This window comes from Leopardus geoffroyi, chromosome C1, assembly GCF_018350155.1.
Source record: "Leopardus geoffroyi isolate Oge1 chromosome C1, O.geoffroyi_Oge1_pat1.0, whole genome shotgun sequence".
Lineage (NCBI taxonomy): Eukaryota > Metazoa > Chordata > Mammalia > Carnivora > Felidae > Leopardus > Leopardus geoffroyi.
The window spans coordinates 199,939,663-199,957,698 of NC_059328.1; the positions used below are offsets into that span (position 1 = coordinate 199,939,663).

An 18,036-nucleotide genomic window follows, 5' to 3' on the forward strand; every position below is an offset into this window, starting at 1 on the left:
TACAAATTAGGATGCATGCTCTGACAGAAAAGTAGGAAGTATAATAAAGTACAGTATTAAAACAGAGGGACTGGATTTAAACTGAGGAAGTAGAAAAGGAAAGCTTCTCTGAGAAAGAATAGCATTTCTGAAGACTATTAGCATAGTCTAGCAACAAGGAGGAGGGAAGAGCATTTAGAGTAGGGGGTCTGGAGATGGGAAAGAGTTTGGTGCATTGGAAAAACTGAAAAGAGGCCAGCATGGCTATACCCTAAAGAAGAAGAAGAGAAAGAAAGGGATGAAGGTGGAGAGGTAAGCATGGACTGATCACGTGGGACCTTGTAGGCCACATGACTCCAATTTTTAGCTTCCAGAATCTTCCCTAACAAATGAAATGGCTTCATGAAATTTTTTTTTAACTTTGAGTTTATTGGTTTTTGAAACCGATACAATTGTGCCAAAGCTGGCAAATGTGTACGCACACACGTACACACACACACACACACACACACACACACACACAACTGTTACATAAAACACCTTCCCCGAGGGCTATATAATTTGGCATTATTATGAAGTCTATCCTATATAGCCATATGCATGATTCTGGGTCAGCCCGGGTGATTAGCTGAAAATTATCTCCACATTCATTTTCTCTCCACAGGAATGTTTCCTGCAGAGAGACCCACAATATGAGGGTTTCCGTAAGAGCTTAAAAAAATGTTGCCTGCCAGCAGCACATGAATTTTCTATCAGTTTCTAGGATTTGCGTCTGTTCAGCTGACACACCCATTTCCCCTGCAGAACAAGTAGCTTCTTCCTCTGCCCAGTGCCTTAAGTATTGTTAAGGACCAGCAGGAATAAATCTGAGTTCTGTTTACCACCAGGGTAAACTGCCCTCCTATGGCATTCTTGTGGAAAGGCACTTTTCTGGGGTTCAGTATACCCCCACATATTTATAGGCACTGAAAATGACGTACATACCTTGCAGACATTGTGCCCACTGCTTACTGCCAATATTAATCTGTATCCAATGATGATTCTCATTCTGTTATTTTCTGGAAATAAATTATTTTGTTTGTTCTCTCAATTCTACCTACCCCAAACTATCTTACCCTTCTGCTCCATTCTTACTTTTCACCTAGTAATAACCACACTTTTTCAGCTTTTTATTGAAAGTAATAAATTAAGACGTTTATCTTCAAGCGGTTTCACCTTGCGTAGTCATCGCCAACACATACATTAGCACGCTCACAGTACTGAGTGTTCCAGAATTCATTTCAGTAGCAATAACATTCACTGACCTTAAAAAAAAAAAACAAAACACAAACAAAAAACAAAAAACCACCTTTCCATTTACAGTTACTTGCTAGTCTTACACAATTGTACCTTCCACACAGTATAATACTTTAAAATTAAGATAGTTTGAGGAAGCAATATCTTTGGCGGCTCTTCCTTAAAAGGAAGCCACAGGCCACTTGCTGAGATTGGCTTTGCTGGAGGTACTAAGATTCCATCCGGTCATCCTGGGAGTCAACACTTATGGTGGAGCCTTGGCTACTGGCATCAGCACTTTCATAGGACTTTTGATCTTTGGCAAAGTTGATGAAAACCTGATTTTTCAAGGGAAATAAAGCCATTACTGCTTGGTAAGCCAAAGGAAGAAATAAGGTTAATGCACACACACACACACACAGAGTGAAAGAGAAAATAAGAAAACTAGATAGTATAGGGACATGTCCACACATATATATACACTCTCACTAGTAGTCCTTTTACATACTCAAATTTAACTGGGCTTTGAAAATAAAACCCATATCTACAACTATAATCATAATATAAATCTAAAGCTATAGTTGAGTATCTATAACCACATATCTGTATTTATATGATCTACATTAACATCTCTATCAAGAATAATACAGGAACCCAAGCCAAACCATTACCAAATGTTTATGAGATGATGTTGAGAGAAATTTCACTAGTTTCAAGGGTTAATATACTAAAACAAAATTTGTAAGGAAAGCCCACATTAACTTTATGTTCAGTAAGCCAGTTATTTAATTTTTTTTTTTTTTTTTTTAAATTTTTTTCAACGTTTATTTATTTTTGGGACAGAGAGAGACAAAGCATGAACGGGGGAGGGGCAGAGAGAGAGGGAGACACAGAATCGGAAACAGGCTCCAGGCTCTGAGCCATCAGCCCATAGCCTGACGCGGGGCTCGAACTCACGGACCGCGAGATCGTGACCTGGCTGAAGTCGGACGCTTAACCGACTGCGCCACCCAGGCGCCCCTATTTAATTTTTTTTAAACGTTTGTTTATTTTTGAGAGGCAGAGCATGAGCAGGGGGAGGGGCAGAGAGAGAGAGGGAGACACAGAATCTGAAGCAGGCTCCAGGCTCTGAAATGTCAGCACAGAGCTGGACGCAGGGCTCGAACTCAGAACTGTGAGATCATGACCTGAGCTGAAGTCAGACGCTTAACTGACTGGGCCACTCAGGTGCCCTAGTAAGCCAGTTATTTAACAGGCAGACTTTTATTACTTGGTTTAAAATCATTAAGTCTGTTAGTCATAGATTCCTCCAGAAACTATTGATATTTTGTGTCTGACATGGTCATGGTAGTTGATTATAAGTCAAAGGCTAAATTTTCTGGGTCAGTAAAGCCATAATTTCCTGAAGGCCCCATAAAAAATTTTCCATAAAATGCAACACTCTGAGGCCCCTGAGGCTTAATGTTCAGACCCGTTGTGACAGTAGATGCAATGAACTGTTCTATATATCAGCTTGGTAGAGCTGTACGAAATTAACACCACACAGAGATGGTGAAGAATGACCACAAAGGCTCTAGTTACTGAATACAAAGAAATTAAGAGATGATATGAGTAAAACAAAAAATTCTGCATTTACCACTTTGGTTGCATGATTCTAGCAGATCTAAAGGTCTGATACCAAATTCTCTTTATGCTGTGCTAATCCCGGAAGCCAGTCAATAGAAATGTTATTTAAGAAACCTACTGAAAAGGGGGAAAAAGACAGAAACTTATCAAGGATAAAGTAAGGAAAGTGTTAACATCTATTTGTTTTATAGGTGAAAATAACACTTTGTTGCTTTACATATTCATATAACCTAATGGATATAAGTGTCTTATAGTAAGGAAACGTCTTCTTTTCTCCATTAAAAAATAGTTCATGCTTTTCACACTTCTTTTGAACATCCCAAAAAGTAGGTAGAGTTAAATTAAGCTGGGGTGCCTGGGTGGCTCAGTCAGTTAAGCATCTGACTCTAGATTTCGGCTCAGGTCATGATCTCACTGTGGTGGGATCGAGGCCCATGTGGGTCTCTGTGCTGATGGTACGGAGCCTGCTTGGGATTCTGTTCCCTTCTCTCTACCACTCCCCGACTCGTGCCATCTCTCTTTCTTTCTCTCTAAAAGATAAACATTTTTTAAAAAAGAAATAAATTAAGCTAAGTTTTTCAGGTGTAAGCTTAGATATTGCTTCAATTAAAAACAAACTGAATGGTATTAAAAAGAAATAACCAGAATGTGTAATAATTACTATGTGACATTATGCACTCGGATAGTGGTATCCAGCTTACCTCTTCCAGGGTTGTTTGACTCACTAAGAAATTTGTGATATTTAAAGCAGTCTTGTTGGTTTCTAGCAGATCAAAAATGTTTGCCACTCCTCCTGCCGTGACAGGCACATGGTATTCTAGCATGCTGAGGTGCTGATCCTGTGGAAACCGAGGGAAACAATTTATTCTGCAATGTCAGGTCATACTGAGTTGACTAGACATAACTTGACCAAGAGCTAAGGAAAATACTGAAATGCATTCCATCGACAATGATGCAACAGTATAAAGTGATGGCTGTATTTTGAAACTAACAACCTGCAAAGAGATGAAAAGTTTTATGAATGTCAAAGAGGAAACAAATTACAAACCTAATGAATATTCCAAAGTAGTCTACATTCCTATGCACTTATAAAGTCATCATAGTCTTGCCTAGAAAAAATACTGTGAAATGGTATTTTAAATATTTTTTTAACGTTTGTTTATTTTTGAGAGACAGAGTGCGAGCCAGGGAGGAGCAGAGAGAGAGGGAGACACAGAATCTGAAGCAGGCTCCAGGCTCCAAACTGTCAGCACAGAGTCCAACACAGGGCTTGAACCCATTAACCGTGAGATCACGACCTGAGCCAAGGTCGGATGCTTAACCGACTGAGCCACCTAGGTGCTCTATGAAATGGTATATTAGAGGTCAGATTATGCTCAGCTCACATTAAGGCTTTTTTCAGGGATCACGTTTAGAATTTTTTTGTTTTGTTTTGTTATAATGTTAGAATTGTTCTAAAAGGCTGTGGATTAACTTCAATTTATATTGGCTGAAGATGCTAGATTTCAAAAGCATTGCATATGAAAAATCTCTTTCAAATATGCCACATTCTTTCTTAACTCACCTGGAAATTCTTTTCAATTTCTTCATTAGTCCATAGTATCACCATCTACTTATAATCTATTCTTGTTTTCTTGGAGCATCTTTAACATTTTGCTTTTCTACATATTTAATAGTTAGCATATCATTTTTATTTTTCCTCTACAATGACTCTTAAATTTAAACCTTTCCTCTCTATTTGCACCATCAATGTTATTAACTTGATGTTCCCCACTCCATATCTAAGCAACTGTTACAGCCTCTTCTGTGGCCTGGAAACTGCATACATTCATACATTCTGGCACAAAGCAGCTAGGATAATCTTTCCTAAGCACTATTTGATCAAGAATCTACCCCTGCAACCTATATGGATCATCACTGTGTATTTCACCTGGTATTCAAGACATGTTACTGGAAACCCCTCCTCTTCTCACTCCTGTGCTCACTGCCTACCCCCTCTTATTAACCTGTGCATGCATCACGCCTGTTACCACAATCAGGCTATCTTACTTATTTTTATTCCCAAAATGTTGCTTTTGCTATTTCCCTTCTAGAGATCTAGAAACCACCACATACTCAAAAAGAATGGTCTGTTTAGAAAGAAATGAGACTTTTGTGATCACTGCATTTGCTTTTTGTAGCCCTGGCCCCACAAGGAACAGACCAGGGTGAATGTAATCTCATCACTCAGTGAATAAACACAGATTTCAACTCAGAAATTCACCAAAAGGAAAAACACTATGACCAACGTGATTTGTGCAAAGTGTCCTTTAATTTTTAAATTTGATTTTAATTTAGATGGTTGAAAATAGACTTTGATAAGAATCGTAAAAGCCATTGTTTCCTGAAGAAGTTAGCCAAGGTTCGGGAGGTCCAGGCAAAGATATTTTATAGAGATAAAGAATTATTTTAAAAAATGCACTCTATTTTACTATCTACAATCATGTCACATTACTATGGTGCCTTATAGTTTATGAAGTAGCTTTGTGCACATTTTATCATTTATTTCTCGCACCAATTTTGTGAAGTAGATGTCATTATGCCTATTTCACAAAGGAGAAAAATGAGGTTCAGAGACTTCAAATGTCTTGCTGGAAGTCACACAGGGAGAGCTGGATTTTGGCCCATCTTTCACCATTTCTTTCCACCTTTACACACCTGATTTCTATTAAAAACAGTGGCTATAACTACATCTTGTACAAACTACCTACACATCAAAGATGTTATAAGGATAGCTGTTTTGTCATGTGCATTTATTTAAATATGTACTATATGAGATACATACACATATATCTGTGCCTGTCCATCCTGTGGGTATGTATATATAACATGAGATTAATTGAATAATGTTTCAACTAGTGTGGGACTTAAGAACTTGATTTCCAAGCAGTTCAAATCATTGTGGGCTTATTTTCCAAATGAGAGGAACAAAGAAGATAATCTTTTCCAGCTGTGACATTCTGGAACTTTGTAATTTTTTTTTTTTTCTAAGAAGAAATGTTCTTGGTCATATAATATCTGTCTTCCCTCAGTCCCTTAACATATATAAGTAGTAAACTCTGTGTATACAACTTAAAAACTAATAGTAGGGTCATAAAGCCTCTGTGAGGAACAAATAAATGAAGATATATATATATATATATATATATATATATATATATATATATGGACTACATTTTATGTATGTATGTATGCGCTTACGTTAATGCAAGCTGTCTACACCCAATGTGGGGCTTGAAGTAATAACCCTGAGATCAAGAGTGACATGCTCCACAGAATGAGCCAGCCAGTTGCCCCAGGACTACATTACTTTTAAATAGCTACAAAATTATATAATGAATTTGAGGATTCTATTTGTTCATAGTAAATATGTTTCAGAGTGTCTTATGTATCTTGAACTAATAAGTGTATTAATAGTAAAGCCACAGTCAACTTAAAAATGGCAAACATCCGCATGAGATTATGACTACCAAAACCAGTCAAGACTAAGAGGTAGGACAATTTCTTACTTACTTTTAAGTATGTTTTTGGAAAGTGCAGTTGCATAAACCTTGTGAGGCCCTCCATGCTCACTTTGGTATTCTTCAAGTGAACCTTGACAGTAAATCCTCTTCCAAACCTAGAAAGAAAAAGTGTAGAATGTGATATGAGTTACATTTCGCTGAAATAGCTCCCCTGGAATTCTAGGTAATGAAACAGGACCCAAGCTGACCATGATAGCCCCTTTACTTATATAAAGACTGTCATTTTGCCATAAAAGTTCAGGGTATGTTGCAACTGGAAATAGTGTACTGCCATTATTTTTTATTTAGTTCTACCACTATCCAAAGTCACACTCCTTGGACAAAAGCTGCATTAGAAAGAAAACATAAAATCTTGGCTTTCTTTGACATGGATGAATTGGCAATTGATGTCAATATCTGGGGTTAAATACTTTCTAATTTAAAGCAGACAGGTCTTAAAGGGCAAGTCTTTGGAGATTTGCTGTCAAAAGTGAGGATTAAAGTTATTGAAGTTTTAAAAATGAATAATAAATCAATATGCTAGCTAACTGTTTGCCCAAATATAGACTTTATAAACAAGTCACAACAGACTCTGGGAACAATGTATATGGCCTCTTTTGCCCTTTTTTGCTTACCTTGGTTAATGCTATCTTATAAGAAAGCCAAGTTGTACAAATAAAGTTATAAAGTTAACACCCTGAAGTTTGGAGATTAACATGAATACGTGTAAGTGCATATGCATTCTGGCAAATATAAAATTTTAATTTAATTTTAATTTGGTCATATGATATTTATGCATGTTTCCCCAGTGTATTCTTGATTAAAAGGTTTTGAATGCAGTAAAAATGTCAAATAGTTTACTGAAAGCCTGTGCAAATGGAAAATGAACACGTTAGATAAAAATCTATGCCTTCATGTACTTGGGAAGGTCTAATTTCTTCTTGAGTGAACTCTTAGAAACTGCCTTCTGAGAGTTATTTTTGTCGTAGTTGTTTTTAAGACCTAAGTAAGATAATTTTAAGACCTTCGGTAAGATAATTTAACTTTAAGGTGAACTGATGATCAACTTTTTCTTTCCAGTTTTACTACTCATTACAGGATAGGCTGCTGAGTAATCCTACAGAGTAAGGACAGTACTGTTAGATGCACTTCCCCACATCAAATGTCAAACAATGCCATTGTTCTTCACCTGCTCTTTATATGCTGCAAAGATCCAATGCACTGGAACCTTCCATTCACCATAATGGCCAACCTGGTACAGAGAGCCTCACATTCTTCCATGCTGAAAGACAGATTCACATCAGAATTCTGGGCACAGAAAAGTGCTCATAAGCATAAGCTGAGCTGTTTCATTATGGCACCTTGGAAATACTATTTTAGTTCCTTAAGATGTCTTTTCCCTTGAAGGACACACAAAATACATTTTAAAATATAAATTAAATGTCTTCACATAGGGTTTATTACTCTTTATTCTCCAGCTTCAAGCTATCTCTCTCACCTGGAATGCCCTCTCATCAAATGCAGCATTTCTTTCAACCTCTTTTAAGCTTAGGCTCAAGACCTACATTTCCTGAGAAATGTTTCCAAAATAATCCTGAGCTTTTTTCATGATGTTTCATATTCCATATTCAGTTGACTTTTATGCTTTTTTATTTATAACTAGTTAACCTATACTTGATTATATAATCTCTCATTTCTAGAACTGTGTTAACTGGTAGAGATCCTCTCCACTTCCTACAAAAGTGAATGGTAATGAAAAGACTGGTTTCAGAACACATAGTGTATGGGGCATAGCTAGAATATGAAAAAGTCTCTTAATTATAAACTAATCTAGAGCTTTTCCTACTATGAGAATTGCAGGGAAGAGATCACTTTAATACATGGCTAACCTTATAAAAAAGGCACAGATAAAACACTTCAGCAGCATTTTTATTTCCTTGATTGGAAAGGTCTATTTCATGGAGGAGGACTGGGAGATTAGAATTTGTATTTTTGGCGGCACTTGGGTGGCTCAGTCAGTTGGGCATCTGACTCTTGATTTCAGCTCAGGGCATGATCTCACGGGTCGTGGGATCGAGCCCCGCGTCCGGCTCCAAGCTGACAATATGTAGTCTACTTGGGATTCTCTCTCTCCCTCTCCCTCTGCTCCTCTCCCACTCATGCATGTGCTCTCTCTTTCTTTCTCTCAAAATAAATAAACATTAAAAAAAAAGAATTTTGATTTTGTGAAAAGACAGTTTCAGGTAGAAAGCACAGCCAAAGAGAGGGTGTGGTGATAAGGAAGGCAGTGAGTGTATGTGGAACCACTAGTCATTCAGATTGACTGAGAGGAGAGGGTGTCATAGGAGAAAAAAAAATAAAAATAAACCGGAAATTTAGATGAAGCCAGACAATAAAAGGCCTTGTATACTACGGCTGAGGATGTTGAACTTTTTTGTTTGTATGTATTTATTTATTTATTTATTTATTTATTTTAAATATATGAAATTTATTGTCAAATTGGTTTCCATACAACACCCAGTGCTCATCCCAAAAGGTGCCCGAGGATGCTGAACTTTATGTGATAGGCAATAAAGAGTCCTAGTCAAATTAAGAGAGTCATAAGTCCCTCTCAATTCGAGAGAAATTTATTTTTAGAAAGACTGTCCTACTGGCCACAGGAGCTGGATTCTCACATGAAACCTGCCTGACTCGCCCCTGTGACCATAAACACAAAATGCTTTATTTGGTTGTGGCAATTCATCACTAATATACATTACATAGGAATACCTCTTCCCATCTCTCATCCTAAAATGCTGTCAATGACTTCAGCGTTCCCCCCCCTCAGTTTACCTGTGAGACGTGAGGATGACGGAACATTTACTCTGCACTTCTTCTGAAATGATCCTCCACAGGTGCCGTTTTGACTTAGGGTCCATCCCAGAGCTCGGCTCATCCTTAATAGAAAGTTACAGGGAAGATTTATCAAATTAATTAATATTCGATGAGGTCCTTTACATGAATCACTGCGTCTCACTTGCCTAGAACAGAAATCACTTTGCCAAGTCCTGTGACTAACTTGTTTTGTACTTAATAGGTTTCTTTCTGCTGCTGTCAGAAAGCTCAAAATTAACCATTTAAAATTGTCAATCTGGTTTAAAAAGTGCCTCAGTGAAGTTGACACCCTGTTACTTTACACTCGTCTCATATTTCTTTGGAAAAAAAAATCCGGTTCAATTACTGACAAAGCAGAGTTTCTGCATTTAATACTACATTGTCACATGTATATTTGAAGCTACATCAACAAGATTGCTACCTTGCTCCTGATAGCAGAATTGTGGCATGAGGAATAATACGGCATGTGTCGCACAGAGAACACAACCTGATTTTCCAGTTAATATGAGTGAGGTATATTTTAAATTCTATGCTACTAATTGAAATTTAATACTCTTTAGGGAAATTAAAATAAGATTTGTAGAAATTGTCAAGTAGAAAATATAAATCATATTTAAAATAAATGTTTCGAAAAATTGTTCAGACCTAAGATGCAAAATGTACAAAAATGAATGACCTAAACAAAGAATACTAGATCCTAAGAGATGATTAAATTAGCAAGTTCTAGGTCAAGATTAGGTAATAATTAAAAATATGAATTTGCAGTGGAAAACATCCACATAGGATCATCTGAGGCTTGTGTTTACAGTAAGAGGCTAAAGAAAGGAATGGATATTGATTTGGGCAAACAGTAAAGGATATCTTCTCATTGCCCCTGTTTTTGAAGATGATAGCATAGACGGCCGATGCATATGGAAGAAAATATAATAGCTTTCTCTCACAGCCTGTATTTCAGTTCAGCTCATTAATATATAACCTTTGCATATCACTTTTAAATGTTTTAAAGTAATTTACATCCATTATTTCACAGGGGTGCCTAAGGATTGTTTTGTTCAATTTAGGGGACACTTAGACAATAAAATTCCACCATAAGCATCGATTGGCAGGGAGGTAATGTGCTATAAGCTTCTGGTATTATAGAAAGGTAGGTTGTGTATCACTCTCGCTGGGCAGTTTAAATGATTTGGTTCTCTGTCTGACTGAATCCCCAGAATAACGTGGTGATTTGTAACTGAATTCGTATTGCATATGGTTAAAGCTCTTGTGAAGTTTGGAGCTCCTTGAATGAAGGGGAGCTTCCAAAATAAGGACAAGTTCATTTCTCGGTAATAAACACCTCCACAATGTTTGGTGCGAAGAGCAAGCAGGATGCCACATCACCTCTACGTGAACTTTGTATTTCCAGGTGACGAATTTAATTTTCCAGCTCCTAACCGAACTATAAATGTGAAGTGCATCTCTTGCGTCCAAAAAATTCAAACAGAATAGGAAGTCATATTGTCAATCACATCCCAAACTAGGTAACGTGTATTTTTAAGTCACGAGGAAATGAAATTTTAGCACAACATGTTGCCCTAAAATGTGTCTCTCCTCTTTAGTAGAAGTTGGAAAATATGTTGGTTCACCTGACGAGTTACTAACAGAACAGATTTCTTCAATAATGGGTAATCAAATTCTCCCATATTTTGTAACTTTACTTACTCATTAGCATATCCTGAATTTGGTTTGGCTACTTCCTGTTCCCATGACAAGTGTCTCTTCTGAAACAGACTGAGCCATAGCTCTTTGCTGACATAAATTCCCTTAAGGAGACAGCGTATGTAAAGTGTTTTGCAAAATAACCAGCACATTGTGAGACTTCACCAAAGGTTTATGGCAACAACGATAGTAACATGTTGCACATACTATTGGACATGTGATTCTAATTATGTAGTAGCCTTTTCCACAACAGTCTTCTTACCAGCAGCAAAATGGAAGGTTTCCCTATCAAGGCCAGTGCGGTGGATAATTTTCTTTTGGTGCCGTAACTGCACAGCGAGGTAGCCCTGTCCTTGTAGGGCATCAGGTGAAGTCTCCTAAGGAGTTTATGAACAGTCTGTGGGTGGAAAACAGGAGTTAGAGGAAAAGATGCTTATGAAAGAAAGTTCTATAATGAAGAAATACATACCTGAAAAAAATTCAAACATTTAAACCAGTATAGATTTTATTTTTACTTTTTTTTAATTAATTTTTTAAGTTTACTTATTTATTTTGAGAGAGACACAGATAGCATGAGTGGGGGAGGGCAGAGAGGGAGGGAGAGAGAGAATCCCAAGCAGGCTCCGTGCTGCCAGCACAGAACCCGATGCAGGGCTCCAACCCATGAAGCTGTGGGAGATCATGACCTGACCCGAAACCCAGAGTGGAGGCTTAACTGACTGGGCCACCCAGGTGCCCTATTTTTACTTCTAAAGGTCCACCTACAAATGAAAATTATTTAAAGAGATGAAAATGATTCTGTGGAGGCTCATTTTCAAATGAGATTTTCCCCTGTGTATGTGTGTGTGTTTACAATTGCAGATTGTACTTTCTGCAGGATTTCTTTATAAAACTTAAAAGAGCTAAAACAGAACATGACCCTTCACAAGGCAGGTTTCTCATGGACTGTCCTCACTGTTCTGTCTTTCTTCTTACTGGGGGAGCAAGTTGTCACAAAGCCTTCGTGTTTATTTAAAACTGACCCAGTATCAAAACTTTAGCACATTAACTTAGGAATCATGGGTTCCTGAGGCTATTTCTGTTGTTAAACAGCTCTGGTAAATAGAGGAATCCTAGGAGGATTTCCACAGGTCCTTGGGGTTGCAGAAATAGAGGAGACTGCCCTAAGGGTTAGTCATTCCATTAAAAAGGCAAATGATTGCCATGAAGCACAAGACCACATTTAAAAAATCAAAATGGAAGCTATTCTATTTTATGTGGGCAGTTTGCAGGGAACTGCATGTTTCAAAACTTATCTAAACACTAAAGGATGTGCAGACCAACCCATGCTCAAGCCAGAGCCTAAGGCAAGTGTGATCCTTCACTTGATAGTTCTTGAAAGGTAACTGAACAAGCACAGGTCAAGGAGCTTCTGAAGCTGAGTTCATAGGTGTATACATGATGTACAAAATTAAGCTAAGACTGCCTAAACTGTCAGTGACAGGAGGAAAATGCCCTAGTTTTTCAGATGTCAACTTAGTCTTGAGAGTTGGGGTTGCGGCGGGGGGAGCTGAAACAATAATGGTTTTCAAATGAACTAGTTTTTCACACTTATACTCACGTCCTTAATATCTTTTTCTGGAATTCCATGTATCCTCGCGTAGAAATACAAATGTTCTTCCACCGATACCAGGTCGTCTAAGGCATCTTCCTGAGGGCAGTATCCAACTAATGAGCTGTGTGAGTCAACATGACCCAGAGATCTGCATTGAGAGAAGTGAAGATACAGAGGGGTTTCAAAAGGTATGTCCCTTCTCGTCCCCAAAAGTTGGGAAGGCAGCTCTACTTTGGTCATGGAGATTTGTGATTCTAATAAAAAGAGGTAAAATAACCCCACCATCATATCACACACATAAAGTTTTAAAAATTAGGGAACAAAATAGCTGTTTCTCCCCTAGGGATGTAATACTATATCTACAAAATAACAAAGCGTTCATTTTAATTATGTTGTGCTTGATAAGTTGAAGCCATGGTTTCCCATACCCAGTTTTATTTCTGATCAGAATGTTTCCACTTGAAGGAATTATGTCTCCTGTCAGCATCTTGAAGATAGTTGTCTTTCCTGCTCCATTCACCCCAAGAAGGCCAAAGCACTGGTTTGGGAGAGGGAAAAAAAGATGTAAATCTTAATCCAAACCAGACATGTTACTATTACATCTGTTTCCTCTTTTCCCCTGGATGAAATAAATTCCAAAGAAAAATAAGTTCCTGGAATTATTCATGGATATTGTAGTGTTCTTCTGGCATTTGATAAAACTTTCTCTTTTACAACAAATATCTTTTTTTTTTCCTTTAACCATCTGAACATTTGTGTATATACACAGGACTTGTTTTACATATTATATTATCTGCGTGACATGATAAAATATTCCATAAGTAAGATACGCTAACTTGACAAAGTAATTATAGGTTTCACATTATTCACACAAAATCACTATTGAATAGGCCACTGAAGCAATAATTTCTTTATGCTGTTGAATGGATTGGATGCATGTGGTTTGCAGCTCTCCTCAAAAAAACTAAGGGAAATGCCCACATTTTCTCTTTCTTTTCAAAGCTGGCTTAATATTTCTTCTATAAAAATGGCAAGAATAAATATGAATGCAGTTCTAGGACCTTGCTTCTTTTTTTATTAAAAACAACTTTCTAATGCATATTTATTTTTGAGAGAGGTAGAGAGAGAGCTTGAGCAGAGGAGGGGCTGAGAGAGGAGACAGAGGATCCGAAGCAGGCTCCAGGCTCCACACAGACAGCAGAGAGCTCAATGCACCACCTGAACCCACAAACCGTGAGATAATGACCTGAGCCAAAGTCGGACGTTTAACCACCCAAGTCAGATGCTTAACCCACTGAGCCACCCAGGCACCCCTAGGATCTCGCTTCTGACAACAGATCTCTTCATGTTGTCTTTCACAGGGAGCTGGAAACTGAAAGTTGAAGACAGCGCCCTGCACGGGCTTCTTGACTGAAAGTCCAGCCCAGGGAGGACAGTAGGTAGCATGGGCAGGGGCTTAGAACTAGGTGTGTGGTGATTCCTCCCTGACGAGAGGGAAGACTTAGAGAGTAAGTAACAGAAGGATATGTGTACATTGTATACACAGAATCCATCAAGATATTCAGAGGTTGACTTCTACATTTCTAGAAAAAAATAGGAAAGTTTAAAGATTTTTGTGACTTAACATGCCAATATAAAGGACAGTTAGGAACAGAGCAAGTTCCTCACCTCCCCAGCGGGTATGCCAATGCTGATGTTGTTTACAGCTATAATCTTTTTGTGGATAAGTTGGTAGGTCTTTGTGAGACGATGGAGCTGGACCAGGTCAAATTCACTTGCGCCATTTTCCACTCTTAATCTCTCAGCTCGGACGTCTTCATCTTCATCTATTGTCTCCACTACAGGAGACGAACTAAATTTTCTAAAGAAGAGTCTAAAAAAAAAAAGACCCAGTGATTTTGCATCAATGATTTTAAAGTGGCACAGCTCAATTTCAACATGTTTTAATGAATTCTCACTTCACTAAAAGCACGCAATCACACACTAGGCTTCAGATTTGTTATGCATTATGCTACTTAAGTAAGTTAAGAATTAGTACAAATGCTCTTCACCATATTCAGTGACATGAATGTCCCTCTATGTTCTGTTTACTGTGAATGTCTTACTTAGTATCTAGGCAATATATTAAGGTTATCAGCCCTGAAAGCAGTCTCAAACCCACATCAGTACCTTGCCTAATGTATGCTAAAGCAAACCAATCCAAACAAAATTTAAAAACCCAACAAATCAATTCAGGTCTTCTTCCCAATGTCCCTGTTTCTTTTAATGATATCCCCAGAGATTCTAACTGTGATGTTTTCTTTGAATCTTCCCCATTACAAATTCTACGCATGTAGTCAGTCTCCTAACACTGGAAATGCCTTGGAACACCCAGTCATCAATCATGTTCTGTCTATTTCTATTACCATCAGAGGCTTTCACTGTTTCTCACTAAATTCTGCAAGAATTTCTAACTGTTCCAATATCTCTGATCCTCCATTCTAAACTGTATGACCTCCACAGAATCACATCTCCTAAAGCACCGTTTGACCATGTTGCTTTCTGGTCAAAACATTTATTGGACTATTATTTGTTTGTTGAAAAAGTCCAAATAATCTCTCTACCCAAGTATCCAATAGACTCCATAGTCTTCCAGCCACATGCTTGAGCTCCTACTATTTCGTTGTCTTTATTCTACGTTCTAATCAAATTGTATTACTCATTTCTCAAATACACCCTAAGATTTTTTTCTCGGTCTTTGCTCTTGTCATTATTTTTATTACTATTAACTTAAGTTTTATTTTTCAATAGGTGATACATGCACTCTATGTATTAAAATGGTACTGAAGAATATATAGTGAGAAGTAAGTTTCCTTCAACTCTATAGAGCTCTCCTCAGCAGGGCACCCATAGAGAGATAGTATATGCATATGTATGTATAAATTATAGTTCTTTTCTAACTCAAATGATAATATACTTCACACAAAGTTTTGAACTTAGTATTTTTCACTCAATAAGTATTAGTAGTAATCCCAAATATTCCATACAGAACCGTATCAGTCTTTCTAATGCCTGCATAGTGTTTACCTATGAAAAAATGTAAATTTGTATAATTTATTTAACCAGTCCATGAAGGACATTTAGGCTGTTTTCATTCTTTTGCTATTAAGAATGGTTGCGATGATGGATAACTTTATACATTCATAAATCTGCAAATGTGTGAGCATATCTGTAGGAAAAGAATCCTAGAAATGGAATAGTCGGGTCAATTGTATGCATATTTCTTTTTATTTAAGATTCCATTTTCTCCTTATTCAACCTTCTCTCAAACCCACTGCTAATACGCTACTCACTCAGTCTTCTTCCTTCATTTCTACTTTCTAGCCATCCTTTAAACTCAACTCAAACACTACATCCTTTGTTTATGTATGCATTTTCTCTCCACCACTGAATCTTAATCTCTTTAAGGCTAACAATTGTGCTTCTTTAATTTTATTCTCTCACTCTACAATAATACTTGCAGACACAGAGTGAGGTGTGATAACTATTTACTGAATGGAATGAGTGGTGAATTATGTTACAATTTTTTAAAGTTTTTTAGCACATTTCCACGTTACTAATAGAAAGGTTTAGACTATTGTTCCTTCCTAAATATTTTGAATTGAGTTCTATCATGCATGTCAAACACAATGTTTTCTTTTTATTTACCTGAGTTTCTTTATTAGCCATTCGTTGATTAAGAGCCGCAACAAAAAGAACATGGTGCCCTGAGAAACCAAAGCCACAAACATGGCACCTAGTTTATCCATCTCAAAGGTTTCACTTGGGTATTCCACTCCATATGCTTTTAAAAAGTCTAGGACCGACTGTTGTTGAGAAAGTTCAATCAAACCATAGCCAAAACAGAATTGTGGAAAAATCAGGAAAATACGCTTGAGGGTTTCAGAAATAAGTTCTAAAGTCTGAAATAAGAGAAAAAAAAAATGAAACTCAGTGTTAGACTTCTGACAAATTGACAAAAATTTAAAACTGATGTGAACAAATGTGATGCGGGCAAATATTAAAACTGGAGAAGTTTATCGAGATTGGCAATTATTTCCCATGTGTGTTGAATTTACATGTAAATATTTACTATAACCAAAACATGGAGATTTATTACTAAAATATAAGCAGAAAAGGTTTATCTTCTTTTTGAGATGATCTGAGGCATCAGGCCAAACCCTGGAGACAGAATCACTTCTAGCCCTGCCTTAGATCCTAGAAGTGTAGAAATAGCCAGGATGTTGGGGTCTGGTACAGGGTCTTGATCATGCCTAGGTAAAGAAGGGATTCGGTACAGTGAAGTTTTAGAACTTTAGGTAATTCCTATTTGAAGAGGGGCTAAATGGTGAACTGAGATGAAGGAGAGACAACCTATCTACATGAGGAGCAAATGGCTTATTTTCATGTTATTCACACTTGGGCCAACCACTTGCAACTCATGAACTGTCTTCTTCCTCCTGGAGTGTGATTGTCTGTTCCTCAGTTCACGTAGTTTCCTCTCCATTCTTTCTCGTTCAATTGCCCAGCACTGTTCGTGCTTCCCTTCTCACTAACTGTAATTGTCAGCTTTCAATGGGAACTGATGCTCACAATGAAGTAGAGTCTATCTAATACATGCTTGAAAGGGAACATATCAGGTTTGTTCTCTATGAATGTTCAACAAAAAAAACCACCCTTAACCAATAGTCACATAACTGAGCCATTGTCCTTGTTCCTACCATATGATAACAATTAATGAATAAAAATTTCACTGGACCAATAGGTTCATGATTTTTATAGTGTTGTACACAATAATTTGATTTCACCTCCACTTGAACCCTTTCAAATGCCAATAGTTTTGACATTGAGTAAATATAATCATAGGCATTAACCTACTTGGAAACTAAAAAGAATCTTAAAAGACTGTAGTTTCTCTTCTATCAAACTTAATAGAATTAACTGAAATTCCTCTTTTCTATTTAGAGAATGCAAAATGTAGAAAATCTTTTCACCTTGAACATACTGAAACATTTCATACGTTCATTGAAGCTTACCAGGCGAATAATGGACCTTACCGGATCATTGGGCTTTTCCTTGGAAAGGAAGTATACCACTGACAGGGAGACAATGGAATTGATGCCAAAGAAAAGGTTGATGCAGACGTAAGTGATGAAAGCCATCCCTGTTTCATGGAAGAGCCCAGCCAGTAAGTACATCCAAGAAAATGTGGCATACCTGTATGTTAATAACACAAGGATTAAAATTATGCCTTAATCCTTATCCTTTAACAAACAGACAAAACTTTTGATAGGGCTCCAAAGTGAAAATAAACATTAGGGATGTGTCACTAAGCCTCACAGCTAGATCTCTGTATTATGAAAACTTTTTTTGACAAATTCTTTGGATTTTTAAAAAGTGACGTGGAGAAACAGGAACACTCTTGCACTG

The 18,036-nt window shown here is 37.3% G+C and overlaps 1 protein-coding gene across 3 annotated transcripts in view; it reads right to left on the minus strand.

The window, feature by feature from the left end:
• Nucleotides 1-398: 398 nt before the first annotated feature.
• ABCA12 (ATP binding cassette subfamily A member 12) overlaps nt 399-18,036 on the minus strand; it is a 281,717-nt gene continuing 264,079 nt past the window's right edge. For all 3 annotated transcript variants that reach the window (XM_045481142.1, XM_045481141.1, XM_045481140.1), the window contains exons 43-53: nt 17,664-17,823; nt 16,276-16,529; nt 14,257-14,461; nt 13,017-13,126; nt 12,595-12,736; nt 11,257-11,391; nt 9,255-9,358; nt 7,612-7,704; nt 6,433-6,538; nt 3,582-3,719; nt 399-1,592 (exon numbers count right to left, since the gene is read on the minus strand). In XM_045481142.1, the coding sequence (XP_045337098.1) occupies nt 1,485-1,592; nt 3,582-3,719; nt 6,433-6,538; nt 7,612-7,704; nt 9,255-9,358; nt 11,257-11,391; nt 12,595-12,736; nt 13,017-13,126; nt 14,257-14,461; nt 16,276-16,529; nt 17,664-17,823 (1,555 nt within the window). In that variant the 3' untranslated portion in view covers nt 399-1,484. The remainder of the gene's footprint in view (nt 1,593-3,581; nt 3,720-6,432; nt 6,539-7,611; nt 7,705-9,254; nt 9,359-11,256; nt 11,392-12,594; nt 12,737-13,016; nt 13,127-14,256; nt 14,462-16,275; nt 16,530-17,663; nt 17,824-18,036) is intronic.